General features: G+C 41.0%; 1 protein-coding gene across 5 annotated transcripts in view; it reads right to left on the reverse strand.

The window, feature by feature from the left end:
• Positions 1 to 1,367: 1,367 nt before the first annotated feature.
• SLC16A14 (solute carrier family 16 member 14) overlaps positions 1,368 to 24,328 on the reverse strand; it is a 30,066-nt gene continuing 7,105 nt past the window's right edge. For 3 of the 5 annotated variants that reach the window (XM_004773430.3, XM_045078847.1, XM_045078850.1), the window contains 3 exons: positions 17,711 to 17,854; positions 11,070 to 12,044; positions 3,382 to 3,889 (listed from right to left, as the gene is read on the reverse strand). In XM_004773430.3, coding sequence (XP_004773487.1) covers positions 3,738 to 3,889; positions 11,070 to 12,044; positions 17,711 to 17,854 — 1,271 coding nt within the window. In that variant the 3' untranslated portion in view covers positions 3,382 to 3,737. Of the gene's footprint in view, positions 1,738 to 3,381; positions 3,890 to 4,323; positions 4,359 to 11,069; positions 12,045 to 17,710; positions 17,855 to 24,328 lie in introns of those variants that run through there. The other 2 variants (XM_045078848.1, XM_045078849.1) reach the window with 2 other exon arrangements.

The raw sequence follows: 24,328 nt of genomic DNA on the forward strand, positions 1-24,328 counted from the left end.
TATTTAAGCTTTCCAAAGGAAATAAGAATTTGGGGTAATTTATATCAAGCTCCATGAGCTTGTCCACTTGCCAATTGATATAGCATTTACATACCATGAAGTTCACCCTTTTAGAGCATATAATTCGGTGGTTTTTATAGATTCACAAAATTATGCAACAAGTATCTAGTTCCAGGACATTTTCATCAAACCAAAAGGATACCCCATTGGCAATGGCCACTAGCAGTCACGCTTCATTCCCCCTCTCCTCCCAGCCTCTGGCAACCACCAATATGCTTTGTCTTTATACATTTGTCTATTTTGGATGTTTCGTAGAAATGGAATCACACAAAGATCGCATGATTTTTAACCACATTGTATGAAATATAAAAACATCTGGAAGATCTTTAAGACTCAGTACACCAATATTTTCCTAATGACTAAAGTGCTGTTACCAAATCATAATTGGGAGAAAGATCCATCCAAAGTGCAAGGCAGATCAATGGCCTCTAAGTGAAGACTGTTCAAAGAGTTCATTGATACTATGTCAGATTCCACATTGCAACAGAACTTCAAGAAATACAAGTGTGTTGAGTTTGGCTTGGTATAAAATTAAAAAAACCTACAATTCTCTGAAAAGACCATTAAAATACTCCTCCCCTTCCCAACTATATATTGGTATAAGGCTGAACTTTTTTTCTTGCACGTCAATCAAAACCACATATCACAGCAGATTGAATGCAGAAGTGAAGATGAGAATCCAGCTCTCTTCTATGAAGTCAGATATTAAAGAAATTCACAAAAACGTAAAATAATGCCACTATTCTTTTTTAAAAGATTTTATTTATTTATGGTTGAGAGAGATGGAGAGCACACAAGCTGGGGGACAGGGCAGAGGGAGAAGCAGACTCTCTGCTGAGCAGGGAGCCAGACAGGGGACCCGACCCCAGAACCCTGAGATCATGACCTGAGCCGATGACTGATGCTTAACTGACTAAGCCACCCAGGTGCCCTAGATGAGTCCTTAAAAAAAAAAATAGTTGCATAACTACCATATTTTATTTTATAGTTCCCCATTGTTGGACATTTAAATTGTTTCCAGTTTTTCTTTTTTAAATAACAAACAACAAATCTAAGAATCTTTGTTCATTTGTCTCTGTTTATATGTAGGGAAAAATTTTAGAAATGCAATTGCTGGATTAAAAGGTGTGTACATTTCAAATTTAATTGCTGCACTTAGCACTTCTAACAACCACCCTATGGGATCCTCTCCAGGTGGTTCTATGACCACATTTAGAGAAAAACTGTTCCAGCGGAAAGAACCACACAGATAAACATCAGTTATGTCTTAGGACTTTCCCCACTTAAAGCCAAGAAAATAGAGATTTTCCAGAAAAACACACTGACCATCTTTAAAGAGGACAAAATTTATTTCATCATATGTAAATAAAAATGACTTAGATACATGAGGAGAACACGATAAAGCACACAGGATAAATATACAACTAACCCTTAATAATATCGTCAAAGAACTGTAAAGAATAACATAGTTTAAACAGGCAGTATGCATATATTTGCTGTAATTCCTCAGAGCATTCTCTTTTATTCTGTTGTCAACATGAATACTGCAAGCAGGTTTTACTGTTTTTGTAAAATAGGAACTTCTGATTCGGTAGAAATCACTATTCCATCAATGCAGAGTCAACGAACACCTGTATAAATTGCAGATCTCACTTCGGTATAACGAAAGCCAGGGAACTAGAAAAAAAAATTCCTGTTTAAGATGCACAGCCGGCAGCATGAACATCAGAATGCATTGACTAGAGCACCATTGAAAATACTTCATTTGGTGTTGTCTGAAAATGAAAGTCATGGAAGTCATGTAGTCAGTTTTAAAACACACGTGTTTTCTCAATCTCATTATCTGAGTTTACAGTAAATATATATAGAGAGACAGCATTGTCGCAGGATTTAAGAGTACCTTTATCAAAATAGACAGCTGGATTCTTAAACAGCAGCCAAAGCTGTGATGATAACAAATAGATCATTGTGTTGAACCAAACAGAGGATGACATGCAATTTATTACCTATAACAATTTACAGGCGGTTCTTGAGTTATTAGAGGTAATATTGAGTGTGTACACTAATCATGCTTTTGTTTCTCCTTTCTATTAGCTGCCTTTTATTATTATTGGGATTTTGGTGGTCCCTTTGATTATACAAACCCTTCCCACTAGACATGAGAGCAGGAAATAATGGAGATGGAAGAAAAAGGAAGCTTGTCCCTGTAATTCCTTGTCAACAGCTCTAAAGCGTTCAGTGGAGGTTAAGTCTGAAACTGCTGGCTAAAACAAAGCTTGGGGTAACACTCTGTGATTCCAATTGTTAGGATTATTCTTGTCTCTAATTACCAAGGATAATTGAGAATGGTCTGTGCTCACTTTAGATAAATTTGACCCAAGACGTTGGCAATGATATGAAAGGATCTGTGTGTATGTGATGCACAAATTGTGAGTAGAAATTGAAATAGTTCTAAAATGTGTGTAAACAAGTAAGGCAGCCAGAAATTTCCAAATGATTCTGGGGAAGAACATTCTGCAGTTTGGCTTAGAAAAATAGAGATCTCAGATAAAGGAAGAACATCATCGGATGTCACAGAGTACAGTTATGTTGTGTATGAAATGAGTCAAGAGACCAATTTTCAAAACCGTGTCGAGCTCAGACAAATGTATGGTCTATATGACAAGAGGCCCTGGAGAAGTGCTGTCAGTTACCACCTACTCCAGCGTTAGGTGCACAGAGGTCTAGACCAAGGGCATTCCATTTCTGACCCTCACGACTTGATAGTCTCACATTTTGGATCAGTAACACACTTCCAAGATGATTTAACTGCCAATATACAACCAGCAGTTTTGTCTCTGTTTTACTATGCAGGAGAAACTCAGAAAAAAATTGTGTAACCCCCGATTATGCTCATAAATGAAGAGGTTAATGATACAAATGAAAGTGCTTGACTCCTAGCCCTTGATTCAATGTTTGTGTGAAAAATATGACTTTTTGCTAAGGAAATTATTATTATTTATCTAGGTTTTGAATTAAGATTCAGTTTATAACTAATTAGTACTAAACTAGAATTGAGGACAGATGCTTTTCTTAGAGGAGGGTTGAAAAACTATACTCCCTAGCTGCAGAATTCTTTCATAAAAATATAAACTATGTTTCTTTCATTGTACTAAATGTATCACCTGTGAAATTGGAGCCTGCCTTTGCTTTTCCCTAGTAGATCAACAGCTCCCTGTAATAAGTTCTGAAGGCCAATCAGATTCTTGTGCTTGAAACCCATTTACCTGTAAGCTTTCCAGAAGCACTTAGAGAATTTATTTTCACTGTACAAAGAATAGATGAGTTGACAAGACTTTATTCCTTGTCTTTGTTTCAGAAGCTGTTTCTAAAAACCTTAGTCCCACTGGATGATGAGACAGAATAGATTTTGTAAGGGCTTTTCTACCAATTATTTAATAGGCCGTCTTGAAGGACGTTGTCATCTTTAAAATGTACATCATCTTTCATCCCTTCTGACATTGTTTCTCCCCAAACGGAAAGGCAGTGCTGCTTTCAAATGAAGTCCAAGGCATTTACAAATGACAGTGCTGACTACCAGACAGGCATTTCCCAACGATGTCATGGGCTCCTCACAGCAACCATGTGTGGTAGGCATGGGTCCCCCAAAGAAATCTTACAGGAAACAGAACATGACGCTACACATGTGCACCATCCATGTATTTTTTTCTGGATTGTTCTATCATTTGAATACACGGTTGAACGAGTAGAAAGAGTATCCCTACCATGTAAAGTAGGCCACAAATATAGAAGGAAAAATCATATTTTTCTGTGATGTCATAGATCCAGCCTGCAAAACAAAAAGGAATATATTCAGTGTAACCTAGTTGGAATCCAATTATTGTGACTATAAATATTTCTATAGGAATTTATTTCTATGTCATGTCATCCCCCAAATATATCAGTTTGCCATTTTTTAGCCCAGTCTACATAAGCCAGAGTTTCGCAGTGCCTGAGAATGGCAGGCATTTTTCTCCCAAGTTGCTAGAGTACCTTACAAAGTGCTTAAGGCAGGGAAACAGGAGCTGGCTGACCCTTGGGAGGATCTGGTTGGCAGACTTCAGAGTCTCTCAGGCCGGCACAAAGCCAGCAGGGAAAAGTGAACCTAATGATTTTCTTTTTTCACAAATATAACCACAGATCTTTTCTCAAACCTTCAAAACTCATCTGAAGAAGTTTCTAGGGTATATCAAAAGAAGCTGAGTAGAAGACATTTGAACTTACATTCCCTGTGGGATACTTGAGAGTAAACATCAGTTCTAGAAAGAATAAAATTTTCTATGTTTTACAAAATTCATATTTACAGCTATGAAACTTTTAATATTTCTATATACAAAGAACTTTACATTGTCAAGGATAGAGCCTTCAGTGCTGACTGAATGATCAGGTTTTAATACTATAATCTAAAACTTTCATATAATAATCTTATTAGGCACTCTGGAAAAAATGATTATATTTCATGGATTCCAAGATATCATGAATTGCATGATGCATCATTATCTTCTGTAGCAATAAGAAAGAGATGTCCTAAAAAAAAAAAAAAAAAGAAAGAGATGTCCTTGTCAATGAAAATATGACTCCATGTTTTCCTGGGACTTTGTAAAATGCATTCCAATTTCAGAGATGTTAAAATGTGAAAGAAAAGCCTCAGAAACTATGAAATGTGATTAGGTTTCAGCGATTAAATCAAAGAATCAGTCACAGGTCAGAGTCCCCATGCAGCCAAACCATGTGAACTGAGAGGATTAAGCTATGCACAGGAATTTCATTTACGGTAAAAATGTAAATTTTGAACATTCACTTTTGTTCATATCAACAAGTATATTCATTAGCAAAGATACAAGGAAAATAGGAAGGATTTAAGGACCAAACGTTGCATTCCATGACCACTTTTCAAATAACATCTTTTAAAAAATATCCAACAGGCAAACGAACGCATAAATGCAACTCAACCTTCCCTTAGCAAATCGCTACAGGAAAGCCACTGCTTTTTGGTCTGACTTCCTGGCAATTGTGTGTCATCTTTGTTTTATTGGGTCTCGTGCATAATTAATGTGCCGGGGTGAGTCAAAGTAGTCATAAAGAAAAACACTGGACAGCCTGAAATATTTATATATTGTAACCACTCAAATCTGTAGACTCCAGATCTCCTTTAAAAGTTAACCAACTTTGGGCGCCTGGGTGGCTCAGTGGTTAAGCCGCTGCCTTTGGCTCAGGTCATGATCTCAGGGGTCCTGGGATCGAGTCCCGCATCGGGCTCTCTGCCTGCTTCCTCCTCTCTATCTCTCTCTGCCTGCCTCTCTGCCTACTTGTGATTTCTCTCTGTCAAATAAATAAATAAAATCTTAAAAAAAAAAAAAGTTAACCAACTTTTCTGAGAGTGTTGTTTGAGACACACAAACGAAGAAAACACCTGACTCCTGAGATGGAACTTTAGTAAAAGGCTCTATCAGTTTTTCCCAATCTCTGATTTGAGACAAGAAGAACAAGGGAGATGAACCATCTAATCCAAAAAGCAAAGACCCTGGCTTTTTTTTTTTTTCCCATTCAGAACTGAATGGGAAAGGCACTGAGACACTGACGTCTGAGCAGGAACACACCTAGCTTCAGTCAGAGGCACCATGTGACCATCCCGCTCCGCTATGAATTACCAGGACGAGCCAGTCTACGGGCAGATAATGCAGCAAGGTCTGTGTCTACAAGCAGAGCGTGGGTGCAGCGTTGGTGGTATAGTGGTGAGCATAGCTGCCTTCCAAGCAGAGCGTGGGGTGGGATTATCTAGAAGCTACCATTAAAAACAATCAGTAAATACAAACGAGGTTCTCATACTCCACTCATCCCCTATGAAAGCCAATCTTGTCACTGCAACAGTTAAAACTGTTTTTATTTTTTTTTTAAAGATTTTATTTATTTGAGAGAGAGAGCAGAGCAAGATTGAGAGACCACAGCAGTGGGGGTGGAGGACCAGAGAGAGAGGGAGAAGCAGGCTCCCTGCTTAGCTTGATCCCAGAACCCTGGGATCATGACCTGAGCTGGAGGCAGACACTTAACCGGCTGAGCCACCCAGGTGCCCAGAATCTGTGCTTTTCTTATGATCGAGTGACAGAATAAACGATCCTATACATCACGAACACTGACAGCTGGAATGAGCAGAACTATCCATCTGCTGAACACGGATCCCAGAAATAGGACAAAGTCTTACCTGATTGGAAAATTAATTTGTACTTAGTTCAGAGTGTTTATTGACTTTTTTTGTTTGAAGTGGTTGAATATAGGTTCTAGGGGTCTGTGGAGTGGCCCTTACCTCTTTCCCCTGAAGCCCCCAGCTTAACCATGAGCACAAGTCACAAGATTTTAGAGTTTCAAACACGTTTTCTCTTGGCTCCTTGTCTGTACATACACAGTTCCCCCTTATGTAAAAACACCATCACTCTCAGCACAACCTAGCTTGCCCTTCCTCCGCTCCATCTCTCCCCTCTTGTCTCTGCAGACTTTAGAATATCCTAAGTATATTATACTTTATTACAGTTGTTAACTGAGTTCATTATGTTTTAAAATATTTTCTTTCCTCTAACCGTATAAATGTTTGAAAAAGGGTGTCTCAGTAACTCATGTGTCCTTTTTTCAAAAAAGGACTTGACCAAACAATTTCATAGTAAAGGATGGGGGTGGGGAATAATCCTAAATTTTATGTTAAATTAACCCCATAGGTTTCTCTAGTCTACCTTTCAGATTTATTTATTTATTTATTCTTTATTTTTAAAGATTTTATTTATTTATTTATTTTTTAAAGATTTTATTTATTTATTTGACAGACACAGATCACAAGTAGGCAGAGAGGCAGGCAGAGAGAGAGAGAGAGAGAGGGAAGCAGGCTTCCTGCAGAGCAGGGAGCCCGATATGGGGCTCGATCCCAGGACCCTGAGATCATGACCCAAGCCAAAGGCAGCAGCCCAAACCACTGAGCCACCCATGCGCCCCCCCCCCTTTTTTTTAAAGATTTTATTTTCATTTATTTATTTGACAGAGATCACAAGTAGGCAGAGAAGCAGGCAGAGAGAGAGGAAGGAAGCAGGCTCCCTGCTGAGCAGAGAGCCCGATGTAGGCTCGATCCCAGGACCCTGGGATCATGACCTGAGCTGAAGGCAGAGGCTTTAACCCACTGAGCCACCCAGGCGTCCCTCAGATTTATTTTTAAAAGACTCTGGATCCTGCCCTTTTTCTTTGGCGCCCATTTTAGCATTTCTGCCAGTTTGAATTGATTCCATTCCTGGGTCAGAGGCAAAGCAGGTCAGGAGAGACGACTTCACTCTGTGCTTTGATCCTCAGCACGCATGGATATGTCTTCGGAGAAACGATATTTCTGACAAGCTGCCCACCTCATTCATCCTTCACCACTTCTCCCTACAGATCTGATCTCGATTCCTTGGTTCAGAGCCTGGCATCCTTGGCAGCCCCGATCCAACCATCAATTCAAATCAACAGCTTCCAAGAAAAATCTGGTTCCCTATTACATCGCATTTACTTTTCCTTTGAGTCTGTCAAATGAGGAATGATGGCTGTTTTTCTTATTTATTAAATAGGTCTTCCCAGCCTTTGATGGAAAACACTGCAAATTGTTGCTAGGCTGTTACATTTTAGGCAAAGAGAGGAGGTATGTGCAGATTCTTAGTCAAATCCGGTGGCCACGTTTTGCTATATTTTACACTGGAAACATCTAGAAAAGTAGGCACTATTATTACATCTTTACAGGAGAGGAACGGAATGCCAAACAATATTATAAATGAATTAGATCAAGAAGTTCATGTTGCTAAATGACACAGCTGCAATGTCTGTTTCACTATCTGATTGTATATTCTTCACTTAAATGGAACTCTGTGATTGTCTAACACGCTGGTAAATGGTGCCAGATTTCTTAATGTCAGTAGAAGCCACTTTGAAAAATGGAAAACACATTCATTTCTGAACCCATTAGAAAAGAAAAAGGTAATGTGAACAATAATTTCCCCTGTAGCAAACCTTGCAAGTAATAATTCCTAGCCCATTTTGAATTTCTAGCAAGAATGTAATGTGGTAATTTGGTCACTCATACTGTAAGTCACTTCTGAACTATAAGGCGTAAAAGGCCGGACCTGATCTCATGGCAACGTTGGCTCCTTGGTCTGGAAAGTCAATGAATTAAATGCAGCGCAGTCAGGCAATGATGCTCTTGAGCATTCTTCCAGCTCATGACTTCAGTGCAAGGAGGAGAAAGACACAAATTTCAGCAACTCTGAGGTTGCTGGCTTAAAGACACATAACACAGCACTGATCTTCAAATCCTCATGGTAGCCTCTGACACCATTCATAGACGGTTCCTCACCATTAATACAATGGTTTCTACCCTCCACAGTGGATGACATTCAGCTCCAGATCCACTTCTAGGGAGGAACCTTAAGCAGGCAGTACCCCTGACTGATGACGGGGGGTTTGGCGATAACTCCCTGCTTCTTATTCTTTTTTTTTTTTTTTTTAAGATTTTATTTATTTGACAGAGAGAGATCACAAGTAGGCAGAGAGGCAGGCAGAGAGAGAGAGAGGAAGAAGCAGGCTCCCTGCTGAGCAGAGAGCCCAAAGTGGGGCTCGATCCCGGGACCCTGAGATCATGACCTGAGCTGAAGGCAGAGGCTTTAACCCACTGAGCCACCCAGGTGCCCCCCTGCTTCTTATTCGAATTCCCTTCTTTTCCACTCCAAAAAAGTGCACTGAAATGCTATTCAGTGAGAAGGATGTGACATGGGAATGAGATAAGGAAGCCATGATGGCCAACTTTGGTACTTTAATGAACACGGATCTTGAATTGCTTAAGCTGCACCTCACAGCTGTGTTGTGATGTTGCTACTGAAATCGGGTAGATCAGTGTAAAAATAACCCCAGACGGACTGTTAGAAGCAGAAAGTACGCCTGGATCATGAAAAGAACCATCAGTGACAGATTCCATTCCCACAGACAATATAGCTTAAGAAGAGAGTAGATGAGCCACTGGTAATGTCTGCATCCCCTTGATATTTCAGTTTAACATTTCTGGAAGGTACCATTGGTTGCCTGACCAACCCCCAATCTCCATTCTTTTCTCTTTTCCTCCCTTTAGTACAGAGGCTAGGAAGCTAAATACAGTTCCCCTTGAAGCTTGGACTAGCTGTATGATGCAGTTCTAGCCAATCAGATGAAAATGGAAGTTGGCTGCAACTTAGCCTTTCTTCCCATTTTCCTCTTTGGTATAAATGAAGATGTAGGGGCTGGAGCTTTAGCAGCCATTGTGTGGCCATGAGGCAACTAGCATGAGGAAAAGGCCAGGAAGGTCTTGGAGACACTGTCCCAAAACCATCCAGTATCTCTGAATATAGATCTTGGATTATGTGACACAATTAAATCTCTGTTTAAGCTACCATTGGTGGGATGTTGTCCTATAGCCAAATGTATCCCTGAGATAGAATTCTACACGCAATTGCTGAACAAATTCTGACTTTATAGCTGCCAATATAATTTGCTGCACGGCTGTAGTTATTCACTCTCACCTAGAAATTCTGAGCCTGCGTCTCTGTGCACAGGCAGAGAACAGGAGCAACTTAGCCCAGGAGGGGCCCCCATAGGTGGCTATTGGGTTTCCTAAAATGCACCTTGGTTCTTAAGACTTTAGTCAGCCAGCTGTCAAGTTGTCAGCTGTATAGACAAAAAACCATGATGTCTTGAACATCAAATTCTGCGGGGCACTTCAAAATAGATGTGTTGAAACAAGCCTTCTGCCAGTGGGGTGAACACTTATGAGAGAGCTTGTCCCGGCTGTGGTCACCTGGCAGGCTCTGGGCCTCTGGTGGGCAGAATGCCCCAACCCTCTCCAGCTGCTCATGTCCTAATCCCCGAAACCCGTGAAGGTTACGTTAGGTGGCAAAAGAGACTCTGCAGATGTGATGTGATGGGGGTTATCACGGTTGTCCTGCAGACCCAGTGCAACCCGGGCTTCTTTGTCAATGAAAGAAGAAGGCAGAGAATCAAAATCAGAGAGAGGTCTGTGACTACTGCTGCATCACTGGCTTAGAAGAGGCTGGAAGAGGCTAGGAACCCCAGATGCAGGCAGTCTCTAGAAGCTGAAAAGGCAAAACAAAACAAAAAACAAAAAAACAAAGAAAGAAAGAAGGAAAGAAATCCTTCATAGACCCTTCAGAAAGAACGCAGTTCTGTGGACACCTCGATTTTAACCCATTGTGATCTAACTTAGCCTCCTAACCCCTAGAACTATAAGATTATAAATATGTATTATTTTAAGCCGCTAAGTTTGTGGCAATGATGATAGCAGAGGCAAGAAACTCCTATGGGGCTAGATCCAGCTCATAGATGTGTTGTGTGGGACCCACACACAGTGTTTTAAAGATCTGAAACTGTCATGGTGAGCAATTCATTATGCACATGATTGTTGAACCCCTATGGTACACCTGAAACTAATGTAATGTATGTCAACTATATTCAATTAAAAATAAAATAAAATAAATTAAATTAAATTTAAAAAATCTAGAAATGGTCACCGAAGAGCCCAGAGTTCCTAGTTTTTCTTGGCTGGGGAGGGTAACAAATAGAGGATTTGGTAATAATTTTCCATGTTTCTTGGTGACAGAAATCAGCTAAAGTTGGGTAGAAGCTGCCTCCTCCTGACTGGGGCAGGGGTTCTGCACTATTCCACTGCCCACTTTACCAGCCTGGCCAACTTCCCTTGGAGATAGAGACCAAACGTTCCTGTACATTCTGCTTGAAAGAATGACCATTACCTTGCTAACATTTACAAATGAGAAGTTGGGGGACTGGAATGGAAACAAAAAAGAGCATATACAGAAATGGGAACTTCTTTCTTATTTATCTTGGACTTCAAAATATGAATGAGAACGCAGCCTCGCTCTCCACGTGTACTTATGCTCTTAAAACCTTGCGTGGTTTACCTGCGAAAGGTGGTCCCAGCAGCGCGGAGATGCCATTGGCACAGATGATGATGCCGTAGGCGTTCGCCAGGTGCTCAATCCCCACCAAGTCTTCAGTCACTACGGGCATGAGGGAGAAATAACCGCTGGAAAAGCCTATCAGCGCGCAGATGACGGCCAGGCCAGCGTACGTGTGCATCAGGGGCAGAATAAAAATACTGAGCACAAGGGTGAAGTTGGCCATCAGGAAGACATTCCAAACGCTGATGCAAGGTAAGTCGGCCACAACGCCCAGGATCACTTTGGCAAAGATATGCACTATTGCTATAATTGAAGTCAGAGGGAAAACATCATTTTGCTCCGATAAATTATACAAATTGACGATTTCCGGGAGGTGGATGAAAGGGATGACGAAGCTGCTGTAGGCAAACAGAGCCCAGAAAATAAAGGCGACGAACATCCGATTGGTAAAGAGTGAGGCCGCCCCGAAGTAGCCGGAGTACCAGTCCCGGAAGCCCTTCCGGACTCTCACGGTCAGCCGGCCGGCCGTCTTCAGAACCCCGAAGGCGCAGGTGGTCTGTCTGTGCCCCGCCTTCTCCTGGCTCGCCCGGGCCGGGGCATCACCGCCGGTCTCCTCGTTCCCGGGCCCGCCACCCTTCTCTCCCGCTCCGCCCAGCGGCCCACTGGACCTAGATCCAGGGGAGTGAGCCAGCACGACCCGCGGATCTTTCCCTCCTGGGTCGTTCGGGTCTTTCCCCGGAGAGAGGGGCCTCATGAGCGCCCCGCAGACACACAAGTTTAAGGACACGGCGCCTTGGATGAACATGGCATTCCGCCATCCGTACTCCGCGCACAGGTACTTGAGCAAAACCGTCATGAGGAAGGTGCCGAACCCTGTCCCGGTGGTGCTGAGGCCCTGGGCGAGGGCGCGTCTCTTCTGGAAGTACCTCCCCACCATGACCACCGCCGGCAGGTAGGCCATCCCGCTTCCAAAGCCTGCGCGGGTTGGATGGGAAGAAAAAGCAAACAGCACAACATTAAATGGCCATATCCGGCATTTGCAGCATGTAGAGGTCATCTGCCATTCATTATATTTGTCCCTGTGCTATTTCTTTCTTTCTTCTTTTTCTTTTTTTAATCACACAGAAAAATAACGTTGGTAAAAAAGCAGCAGTGGGTAAGCACAGTTAGGGTCATTCACGGAAGCTTCCAGCCCATCATCTCCCTCCAGCATGGGCTCCTCCAATAATAAAATAAGCCAGCACCCTCACATCAGAATATCAGAATGAATGAACGGATGAGAAAGTAGATGAATGGAAGAATGAACGGATGTTGGGGCCCTGCTGTCCGTGCTAATTGCCTTAAGTGCCCAGGAAAGTATTTTTGTACCAGCGGATGGAGAGGAGGAATTCCGGGCAATTTGCAGAAGCCTCAGGAATGGGTTCATTTGTTCACAAATTAATAGGAAGAATAAAAGTAAGGTACCTAGAAATATACACAGTGACTGGATGTCAGAACCACCTAATGCTAATTGGCAGCTCTGATTTTCACTTGTATCTTTCTTAGAAAATTGGAACAGTTTGTAATTTCCGTTGACAAAATTAAAAGGCTAGTGGGGGAGACTGTGGGCGTTGGGGGCAGGGGACATAACAAAACTCTGTACTTTTTGCTCAATTTTGCTGTGAACCTAAAACTGCTCTAAAAAAAAGAAACCTATTTTAAAAAATGAAATGAAATAAAATAATATAAAATGCGGGCCAAGAGGTTGTGGGTTGCATTCTCAACTTCTAGGTACAGACAGAGGTAAACCCTGAGACCCACTTCAGTGATCATACGGCCATATGGTTCTAATACTTAAGACTTCCTGTCAACAGAACGGCAGCATGAGAGTACAAAAGAGACTTTGACCAATCTTGTTTCCCAGAGCCGAAGCCTCCTCAGTTCATTATCATTGAATAGTTTCAGAAATACTTGATTTTAAAAATAGACCAGAACGATCATATATACAACTATAAAAGTCATTACCATTAATTGAGGACCAATATTGGGCTACTTGCTTCATAGGCTTATGTAATTGGGTTTTCACAATAACAGGAAGTTAGCTGTGGGTCTACCTTTTTTTTTTTTTTTAAGTTTTATTTATTTAAGTAATCTCTACACCCAACGTGGGGCTTGAAATCACAAACCACAGATCAAGAGTTGCATGCTTTTCAGACTGAGCCAGCCAGGCATCCCTATGCCCTTCTTTTGAACCTCATGAGGAGTTAAGTTACTTTCCCAAGACCCTGCTGCAAGAAACTGGAGAATCCTGGGCGGAATTCAGACCCCACTGCCCAGCCTGTTCCTTATCCGCTGCTCACTGCCTCCCCCTCTAAACCGCTCATAGCCCTCCCCCCACCCCTGGCCCATAGGATTTTGAAGAAGGATTTTACTTCAACCTGAATTTCTAAAAGAAACCTCCAGAAGCAACCCACCTCCTTTATTTACTTGAAAGCAGTGATATTTATAGCAACTGTCAGAAGTCAATGATCCTCAACCAGTCGTGAGGGTGGATACCCTTGTTTTGAGAACAATTAAGCTTCTAAGTGATTTCCAGTAGAGGTGGGGTCAGGTCCCCAAGCCCCTTTGCAAGCCTCAGTGAGGGTAATAATAATTACTTGCATTATGGGAGAAATAAGCATCAAGAAAACAGAACTGAACTGAACTCTGGATTAATTTTATGATGTTTATGTCCACAAAAAACCAGAATTTCTCATTTCCTAATATCTAAAGAGGCAGAGAAAAGTATTTAATAGCCCATAAACATACTCTTTCCTCCAATTGTAAAGCAAATCTCATGTACATCATTTCAAGTGCAAATATTTTAGTATAAATCTCTAATAGAAGAATTCTTTAACCAGCATAATCATTATATCTTTTTTTTTTTTTTTAAGATTTTATTTATTTATTTGACAGGCAGAGATCACAAGTAGGCAGAGAAAGAGGAGGAAGCAGACTTCCTGCCGGCCTGATGTGGGACTCAATCCCAGGACTCTGAGATCGTGACCTGAGCTGAAGGCAGAGGATTAACCCACTGAGCCACCCAGGCGCCTGCATAATTATTATATCTTAACTGATAAAATGAACAATTCCTTGATATCATGAAATATCTAGAAGGTGTTCATATTTCAAATTGTCTCATAAATGACTGTATTCTTAAAAAACCCGTCTCTTTAATCATGATCCAAATAAGGCCCACCCAGTTGCCCCTATTGAATCTTAATCCTCTGTAAATATTTTTTTTCTTGAAATTTAACTCTCTTTTTTCTTGAAATTTGTTGACAAAACTGGGTCATTTGTCTGTGAAATTTGTCATCTGGATTTTGCTGAGAGCATAAGATAAGTTTAATTTTTAAAAATCTTGCTTTGTTACTGACAATGACCAACATCCTAAATTTAATGTGGTTATGGATTTCTAAACAACAGCAGAATAAAAAGATTAATAGAAAGAGAACTGAGGTACCCAAGCCTAAAAGCAGCACTCATTCTAACTTAGTGTGAATAATGGATGCTCCCCTGTGTGAGGAAAAAAGAAATCCATGCCTCATGTTATAAGTATCTATTTCCCTGTTACACTATTCATGCCCTTGACAGAATCCCCTTCCTCATGTGGTTTTGCTGTCTGTTATGGGCACAATTATTCCATGAGCTTAAAGGACAGGCCTTGGGGATATGGGTTTTAGCCAAGTGGTCAGTCAAGGCCCCATTAATGTCTAGCCCTGGGCAGGGTGCTAGAACAATTCTTCACCATAGCCCTCCCGGTCAAGTGGAGGAAAGAGGTCCAGATGGAGAGAGAAAAAAAAAAATCCTGTGATCTTGGGTCAATGTGGATGGGAGAAAATATGTCTTCAGAAGACAGGGTTAAGAAAATGGAGCTCTGCTAAGGCTGAAGAAATTCAGTCCAGACTTCCTGTGCTCAAACAGACATTCTTTTCCTGCTTAATAGAAGGATACTCCTACATAGTTTTAATTGTCTAGGTGTTAAAAAGAGAGAGAGAGAGAGAGAGAGAGAGAGATACAAACAAAACTGTCTCAAATGCTTTTTGGAAGGAAGAAGGATATCAAAAAAGTTTTTTTTTTTTCCCCAAATGCAAATTGTACAGTGAAATATATCTCTTAAGCACTTGCTTTTTAAAGACCTTCCCATCTTTCTTTTCTATTAAATAGGGGCTAGATTGCCAATCAGTTTCCATATGCCTCCCTAATGACAGCTCAGGATTTTGTCTGTATAAGCTAACTGATTTAGCTGGATATCCCAGTTACATATAGTTAGATATATGTTTGTGTGGGAGGTGGATACATTTATTTTCTGAGAATTTCTTTGGGTTTTTCGGGTATAAAAAGTGGGAAGCAAGAGACTGTCTAAAGACACACTTTCCTTTCACCAGCCCTCTGATTTTTCTCCTATGTTCTTGGGTCCAGAAATATTTGTTAAATATATAAGTGAATGAATATGGAAACAAAAAAATGGGACACCTAGGTGGCTCAGTCGGTTAAGCATCTGCCTTCCACTCAGGTCATGATCCCCAGGTCCTGGGATCGAGACCCACATTGGGCTCCCTGCTCAGCGGGGAGCCTGCTTCTCCCTCTGCCTCTGCCTGCTGCTACCCCCACTTGTGCTCTCTTTCTCGCTGACAAATAAATAAATAAAATCTTAAGAAAAAAGAATAAAAAAGTAATATGGAAACAATATTCTTTTAAAAAAATTTAATTTAAAAACTTTAAAAAATTAAAAGAAGAATATGGAAACAATATTAATTGCAGGTCAATATAAAGTTCATGTAAACAAAAGAATGTGTAAATGATGAGACTTAATCATAGGAATGTTTAAATGATGAGACTTAATCTCAAGTCCCAGTTTGTAGGATCAAGTCAGTCTGTATAATCAACCACTACCACATCCCATTCACGGGGTGCCAGGGGTCTGTGCAGGGACCCCAGTGTGGCTCTGTAGGCTCAGCAGGAGTGTTCATTTCCTCACCTTTAGTATGAAAACCCCTGTGTGGACTCTATGCATTGGAGTGCTTGGGGGAAAGTTTCTAAAACATTCACGGGAAACATCTTAAATTACTCTTGAAGAACTGTTACCAAGTCCTTCAGATCAATGGTTTCCAAACTATGCTTCAAAGGACAAAGAAGAGCTTTACGTGTAGATGTGGATCGGTGTAAATTACGGAGAACCAACTTGCCAACTTTTTGGTGAGCAGGTGTGTTCACGTCTCCTGCTATCATAAAGCATGCCCTTAAGCTCATTATAAGAATGTTACATTCTATATGACAATTACGTATTAGCTAACACTTACTGAGAACTCTATTTTGTGACAAGCATCATGCTAAGTGCTTTATACAGATGATCTTCTAATCATTTCAACAACCCTGTAAACCAAGCACTCTTAATGATCCCATTTTGCAGATAGGGAAACTCAGGTATGAGTAGGTTAAGTAATTTGCCCAAAGTCACCAGATAATAAGTGGTGGGGGTGGAGCAAGTTTTCCAAATTCTAACTTTTACCTCTTATACCAACACTTCTGCCAATGTGTCATTATTAGGACAGTAGCTCTGTACTCAAAAAGAAAGTCGGGCTGGATCTGGTTCATGGCAATCCAATTGTACAAGTAAGAAACTTCTTCTTATCTATGTGACTCCTGCTACCTGTTGATAAAGGAAATTATAGCTGGGAATGTATTTTGCAGAATGGATTTGTAAACCATGCTGCCTCGTAGCCAGTGACCTAGATTTGCTTTTTAAGAGTCTACATATATGTGAATTTTGCCGCTAGTTCATTTGAATAGGGCTGAATGAGAAAATAATTATTCTATGATTCATGCTCCATTCTGTAGTTATTAAATGAGAGAATGTTATTAGTTTTCTTAATATTCAGCCCATTCATCTACCTCTGTATTATTACTTTCCTTTCCCTATTCCTCATAAGAGAAAAGACAAGCACTTGGAACCAATCATGAAAAATTTAATTAAATTCTAATAGGAAGGCCAAGTACACTTGTTAGGTTGTTTTTCCACATGTAAGGCATATTTAATATCTTATATTAAAAAGTATTTCTTGGAGTATATGGTGGGGTGGAGTGGAAGAAAAGAAGGACAAAATATGGGACGCTTGGGTGGCTCAGTGGGTTAAGTGTCTGCCTTCAGCTCAGGTCATGATCCCAGGTTCCTGGGATGGGGCCGCATCACCAGGCTCCCTGCTCGGCAGGGAGTCTGCTTCTCCCTGTCCCTCTCTACCCTCCCGCCCCATTGTGCTCTCTTGTACACTCTCCCAAATAAATACCATCTTTTTTTTTTTTTTTTAAGATTTTATTTATTTTATTGACAGAGAGAAATCACAACTAGATGGAGAGGCAGGCAGAGAGAGGAGGAAGCAGGCTCCCTGCTGAGCAGAGAGCCCGATGCGGGACTCGATCCCAGGACCCTGAGATCATGACCCGAGCCGAAGGCAGCGGCTTAACCCACTGAGCCACCCAGGCGCCCCCCAAATAAATACCATCTTAAAAAAAAAAAAAAAAGGAAAACGATTTTAATGGCTTTCTTTCCTCCACAATTATTCATTGTCAAAATGCCCAACAAATATATTTAAAATTAAGGCTAAAAATATCAATATGCTTACCAGCTGTCACTCCAAAGGTAATAAAGAGATAATGCACGTTTGCGGCGTAGGCGCTCAGTACCCAGCCCAGCGAGTTCACCAACCCTCCGATTATTGCGGTCCGGCGACACCCACAGGTGTTAATAAACAAGCCGATGAAAGGTCCTGTCGTGGGACATTGGAAAGGGAATTGACTGATGGCGTTTTATTTTCATGTTTTCCTCCAAAATCCGCACGTTTAGACAAAGAATAAAACATTAGTAGGGCTATTAAATAAAACGAACCCAAACCCCCATTGCGTTATATGCAAATAGCTTTTAGCATGCAAAGATGGGTTTCAGTAATTTCGCTGGAGAGCACAAGGTTCTAGGTTTTCAAGAAAGGCAGACCTGAAATAAACAGACAAATGAGTTAGTTCCTTCTCTTGTCTACAGCACAGGTAGGTCTGAAAACTAGTGGTCTATGGGCTTATTCAGCCTGTGGATGTATTTTGTTTATCCAGAACATAGTTTAAAAGATGTTTTGGGGCACCTGGGTGGCTCGGTTGGTTGGGCGTCTGCCATCAGCTCAGGTCATGATCCTGGGGTCTTGGGATCGAGCCCCTGTTGGGCTCCCTGCTCAGCAGGGAACCTGTTTCTCCCTCTCCCTCTGCCTGCCACTCCCCACCACTCCTGCTCTCACTCTCTCTGAAATAAGTAAATAAAATCTTTAAAAGATGTTTTGAATCAGTTGTCAGCATTTAAAAATTAAGAGCATTCCCAAGAAATCCAATGGCAACACAGAATCCCGCAGTTTCCCACACAGCCAAGATGGGCTGGAGCAGTGCCATGGCTTTCCGATTCCCTATGCCCACACTCCTAGTTTTCTATAGTCATCACCCCTCCCTTTGGTCCTGTACTTGGCCTCCTGCCCTCACTTACATTACTTGTTATTTGAGTTATTGACTCCAGACCTAGTGGGGGTACAGCAAGGGGGTTCTCAGGACTCCCATGCTTCCAGCAAAGAACTGATAGCTTATTTTCACGAGGACACCTGGATGCAAACCGTGTTGCAAAGCACTTCTCATTGCTTCATACTGTACTTCATCCCCTGCTGACTCTCAGTCCCAGGCTGGCCCCACCAGGCTATGGATTATGACAGCGTGTGGAGACTCAGAAATATACCTTGGTCCACAGACAGTGCCAGGCTCACAGCAGTATAGTATTGTATGATGTTTTGTCCTGGCTGCTTACTTTCTTATGACACTCTGGTTTTTGTCAACCTCTTTGTTTTCTTCCTAATATTCATTCATTCATTCATTCATTCATTCATTCATTCATTTTTATTACTAGGCTCTATGCCCAGCATGGAGCCCAGTGCGAGCTTGAACACCCCACCCTGAGATCAAAACCTGAGCTGAGATCAGGAGCCAGACGCTGAACCGACTGAACCACCCTGGCGATCCTGTGGTAACTTCTGATGTTACAGAAGTTTAATGCTTGTGTTGGGATCCATGATTCCCTGTGCAAAAAGCAATCTGTATTTTAGCAATAAAATGGGAGGCTGTAGTCAATATTCAGTAAGAGGGTACATTTAAAAAATCATCTTATTTTTGATCATTATTCCTTTTCATAGTTATGAAACCCTATATTCTGGTGGGAGTATTTCAGGTTAAAAGTTTGTTAAACTCTAAGGAGCTTCCCCTTTTAATTCAAACTGAAATCAAATCTTCCTTTAAGGTTCTACCTATTTGCATGTACATATTTGGATGCACAGTTTGCTAATAAATTTTTTTTCTTGAGCAGGCCTAATCTTAAAAATTATGAAGACAATGATTTATTAATTTAATGAACCCTGGTGCATTAGAAAATAACTTAGCAGGTAAACCTCTTAAAATAGACAGTATAGTAAATATATTTTACATAAATATACTATTATATATTATAAAATGAACACACTATATAAATAATATATAAACCAAACACATTGATATAAACATCTGAGGGAATTATTGGGGGCAACTGAAATTCAGAAACCATAAGTTGAAAGTGTGTCTTTGATTTTTTCACAAATACTTTTTAAATTCTTATTTTTTTTTTAAGATTTTATTTAGTTGACAGAGGGTGAGAGCACAAGTAGGCAGAGCGGCAGGCAGAGGGAGAGGGAGAAGCAGATTTCCCTGTTGAGCAGGGAGCCAGGTCCGGGGCTTGATCCCAAGACTATGAGATCATGACCTGAGCCAAAGGCAGCCACTTAACCAACTGAGCCACCCAGGTGCCCCCATAAATATTTTTTTAAAAAGATTTTTATTTGAGAGAGAGCGAGAGAGCGCGAGAGCATGTGCCTGGGTGGGGGGAGGGGCAGAGGGAGAGAATCTCAAGCAGATGAGTGTGGAGCCCAGATGGGGTTCGATCCCACAACCCTGACATAATGACCTGAGACCAAAATCAAAAGTCAGATGCTTAGCCAACTGAGCCACCCAGGCACCCCACAAAGATTTTTATTTTCCTAAACCCACAGTCGCTTCACTATTGGAATCTCTGATGAGTGGATAAAAAAGAGAAAAAGGCATGACTCATCTGTTGGCTGTTAATTGGCCGTTTAAGTGATGACAGGTCACCAGATCGCAGTTCAGGAACATGATCATGTTTTCCATATTACAGAAAGGGCCCAGAAGCAAGTTTTTCTGTGATACTGCATGTTTCTGAACACTGCATTAAGAAAGCATGTGGGGAAGAAGGAATGAGGTGGAATTTCCCCAAGTCCGAGCAGATACTCCAGTCTGGAGAAATGTTGTGTATCAAGAAAGGATGAATTGCTTTACTGATAATAAGGTAAAATGATGACACTTTCTGGATTTTCAGTTCATCATCTCTCACAGGGTGGAGCCTTTGTCATTTACGACGTGCAGACAGGCAAAGTCAGCCCCAACCAGCAAAGTTAGTCGCGGAAATGCTGTGACCCCTCCACGGCTGCAAAACACGATCGGTCAAAATAAGGAAGCCGGACCCAAGCGTTCGGATTCTGCTCCATTTTCGCATCATTACGGATGCTCAGCTGGAATCTCCAAGATCAAATTAGCATTTTGCCAAAATGCAACGAACTCCCCACGCAGTCTAAGGACAAGGGGCAAGGCAGGTGAAGGGACAGTCGTCTGGCTATGATTCCCACTTCTGCAGAGCAATTCGGTGTTCTGGGATGAGACACAGACTCCCTCCTCTGCAGAAGGAATCTAATTTTGGCCCATTTCCCACATAATAGAGCTGCAGGGAACACCATGAGGAAATTCTAATTTCTTTCCTGTCCCGGTGACCTTGACATACAGTCACAGATGAAAGTACGTAGTTCATTGAACTCCTGGCCACCAGGGCTCACCCTTCCCTGTGGTAAGGAGTTCAGAGCCTCTACCTCAATGACTCTCTGCCTAGGCTGAGCACTGGAGTCACTTAGGATCTTAAAAAAAAAAAGAAAAAAAAATCCTGATGCTCAAATCCCATCCCAAGAGATTTTGATTTGATGGTCGAGGTACAGCGTGAGAGGCAGGGTTTTTAAAGTTCCCCACGTGGATCTGATGTGCAGCGAGGATTGGCAACCACCACTCTAACTCTGCTTAGCAAGACAGTGACCTCTTGCAGCCTGCAGATGCCCCTAACATGGCTTCCACCAAGAATGCTTCCCATGGCTGTCACCGAGGCTGCTGTAGGGGACGACAGAGGTGATTCCATTTTGGAAACTGGCAAAGTCCGTGCTAGCAAAGAATGAAATTATCAAGTTTCTTACATGCAAGCCGCTGCCCAAGAGAGAGGGAGGGCTTTCAACTCTGCAATGTAATTCACGGAATTTTTTTTTTTTTTAATTTAAAAGAGAAAACCCAAATGGGCTCACAATGATTGGAAAATGAGAACAATTTCCATTTATTTACTTCACACATATTCTCAGTTCTCATCTGACGGAGTGACGGGAGGTAGGGTGTAGTAGACACAATTCTGAGTCCAGTGGACCAGCGTTGGAGACTCTCTCATGCTCATTGGTTGTTCAACCTCAAGTAAGTTCCTTGAAGTCTGTGGACATTGCATGTTCTTCTTCTGTGAGATAGAGACGATGGACTGGTGCAGGTGGGGCTGTGGGATCAGAGGAGATCATGGACATAACGTGCACGTGGCATATGGTTAAGCAGCAAATAAAGGAGAGCTGTACTGCAGGCTTCTGACTTGGAAAGCACCCAACAGCTCTGCAGCAATCATGTATCAGACAGCTTAAGATAATGAACAGCAATTTAGGATCATGATAAGATAAAAGACCTTTTATTTATATAACTATGAGCCTTGCTGTGTTATGATTTCTAAGACCCAAGATATTTATCGAGCAGGTGCCTTTCCTGTAGAGAGGTTAGTCTACAAGCTGAAATGACACTGTCTGGGATATATGGACTCTCAAACAGAATTTTGAATATATAGTTACCTCCCAACTAAATCAAGGAGGACCATCACATTTCACCATCGCTATGAGTTAGGTGTTCTTATTTTGGGGGTCATATTCAAAATCATTTCCAAGACTTTCAGGACTGGTTCCCACTGCTTATTTTGGTAGAGCTTGTGAAACACAAAATAACATATGAAATAACCTCACTGGGTGATTTGGAAAATAATGGGACATTTCCTATCCTGTCTTTTCACTGAGTCTTCTTTTTTGTGGTGAACACATCCTTCCTGATTGAATCTGTAAGTATCTTGTTCTTCCCCTTAAAGATTTTTTAAAAAGATTTTATTTTTAAGTAATATTTACACTCAACGTGGGGCTCGAACTCATAAGCCCAAGATCAAGAATCGCATGCTCCATGGACTGAGACAGCCAGGTGCCGCTTAAAGATTTATTTTTAAAAAGGTAAAAATTGGACGCCTGGGTGGCTCAGTCGGTTAGGCGTCTGCCATTGGCTTGGGTGGTAATCCCAGAGTCCTGGAGTTTGCTCCTCCCTCTCCCCCTGCCCCTCCCCCGACTTGTACTCTTCTCTCTTGTACTCTACTCTCTCTAATAAATGAATAAAATCTTAAAAAAAAAAAAGGTAAAAACCTGGATGTTAGGTATTCTAGACGCAGTTTTCCTTCACTGACTTATTGAGAAGGTTGAATCACATCCAACATAAAACTAACACATTGCCTACACTCAAGTAAACCTTCCTACTTCTTAATGATGATATTCTAGTTTTAACAAGGTCAACGTAGGGTTGAAGGAGTCAGTTCCTAAATGTTGCAGGCCAGATGATTTACTGGCAATGCCCTCCCACACGTAATGGTGCCCTTATGTAATTTTAAAACCAGATTACTATTAATTCCCTTTGATAAACACACATACTCCACACACATCTTGAGAAATAATACTTTGTCCTTGTTTTCCATCATTAGCACTACCACTGTTATTAACGTTGTTTGTCTTATCCAAAATAACATTGAATGCCAGCCAAGATCAACAAATCTTGGAATTGGATTCAAGGAGTTAATTACCAATGTGGAAATCACTGAAAAGGGAGACTCCCATCAAACACAGAGATGCCTGTCATACACAGACTCTCACAGAACCAGAAAAAGATTCGAGGCTATTTATGTTTCTAGTGTAATTTCGTGAATACTAGAAATTTAAAAAAAAGTCAACATAGGGGTGCTGGTTGGCTCAGTTGATTAAGTGTTGGATTGTTGGTTTTGGCTCAGGTCATGATTTCAGAGTCCTGAGATCCAGCTCTGAGTGGGGCTCTGTGCTCCTCATGGAGCCTGCTTAAGATTCTCTCTGTCCCCCACCGACTTGTGTGCATGCTCTCTAAAATAATAAATAAAAATAAATATAACAAATTTCGATGTAAAATTGTGGCTTTTACTTTCAAGAGATAATGTAAGGGAAAACAGCCAGTATATAATAGATGCTTATTAAATATTAGTTGACAGTAAAAAGTGTTTAGTTCCCAAAAGGCAACACATAGGCCATAATAATAACAGTTATTTATGATAACTTTCTAGCTTGGCATTTCCAACTGCATGAGAATGACCTTCACGGATTGGTGTGTGGTTAGGTTTAATTAGAAAATACATTATTATTCCTTCCTGTTAGCTACATCAGTAACTTTTCTCAAAGCAGTTCAATAGATTTTTCAACAGCATATGATCAGTATTTCAAATTAAATCATAGGAAATCTGAAATAAGATCGTCACTTGCCTTTTGTGGTGTTTTCTCTAAAATTTTTATCTTTTACAAATACTTCCAAATATTAAATAAAAAGATCTATAATAATATGTAATGAATTAGAGTAGTCAAGAAAAGAGTTTGGGGTAAAAAAGAGCTTTTTAAATGATCAAATTTCAAAACATTAAATTTTTTTTATAATATCCAAATAATAATATCACACAAAAGGACACATATTGTATGACTACACTTATATGAGGTACTTTCATAGAGACTGAAGATAGAATGGTGATGGTCAGGGGTGAAGGGAAGGTGGGAAAAGAGAGTTGCTGTTTCATGGGTGCAGAGTTTCAGTTTGGGATGATGAAAAGGTTTTGGAGACGGATGGTGGGAAAGAATGCAGTTAGTGGCAATGAACTGTATACCTAAAAAATGGCTAAAACAGTAAACGTGATCTTATATATATTGTCCCATGATAAAAAAAAACAG

This window comes from Mustela putorius, unplaced genomic scaffold, assembly GCF_011764305.1.
Source record: "Mustela putorius furo isolate JIRA1106 unplaced genomic scaffold, ASM1176430v1.1 tig00000275_pilon_pilon_pilon, whole genome shotgun sequence".
Lineage (NCBI taxonomy): Eukaryota > Metazoa > Chordata > Mammalia > Carnivora > Mustelidae > Mustela > Mustela putorius.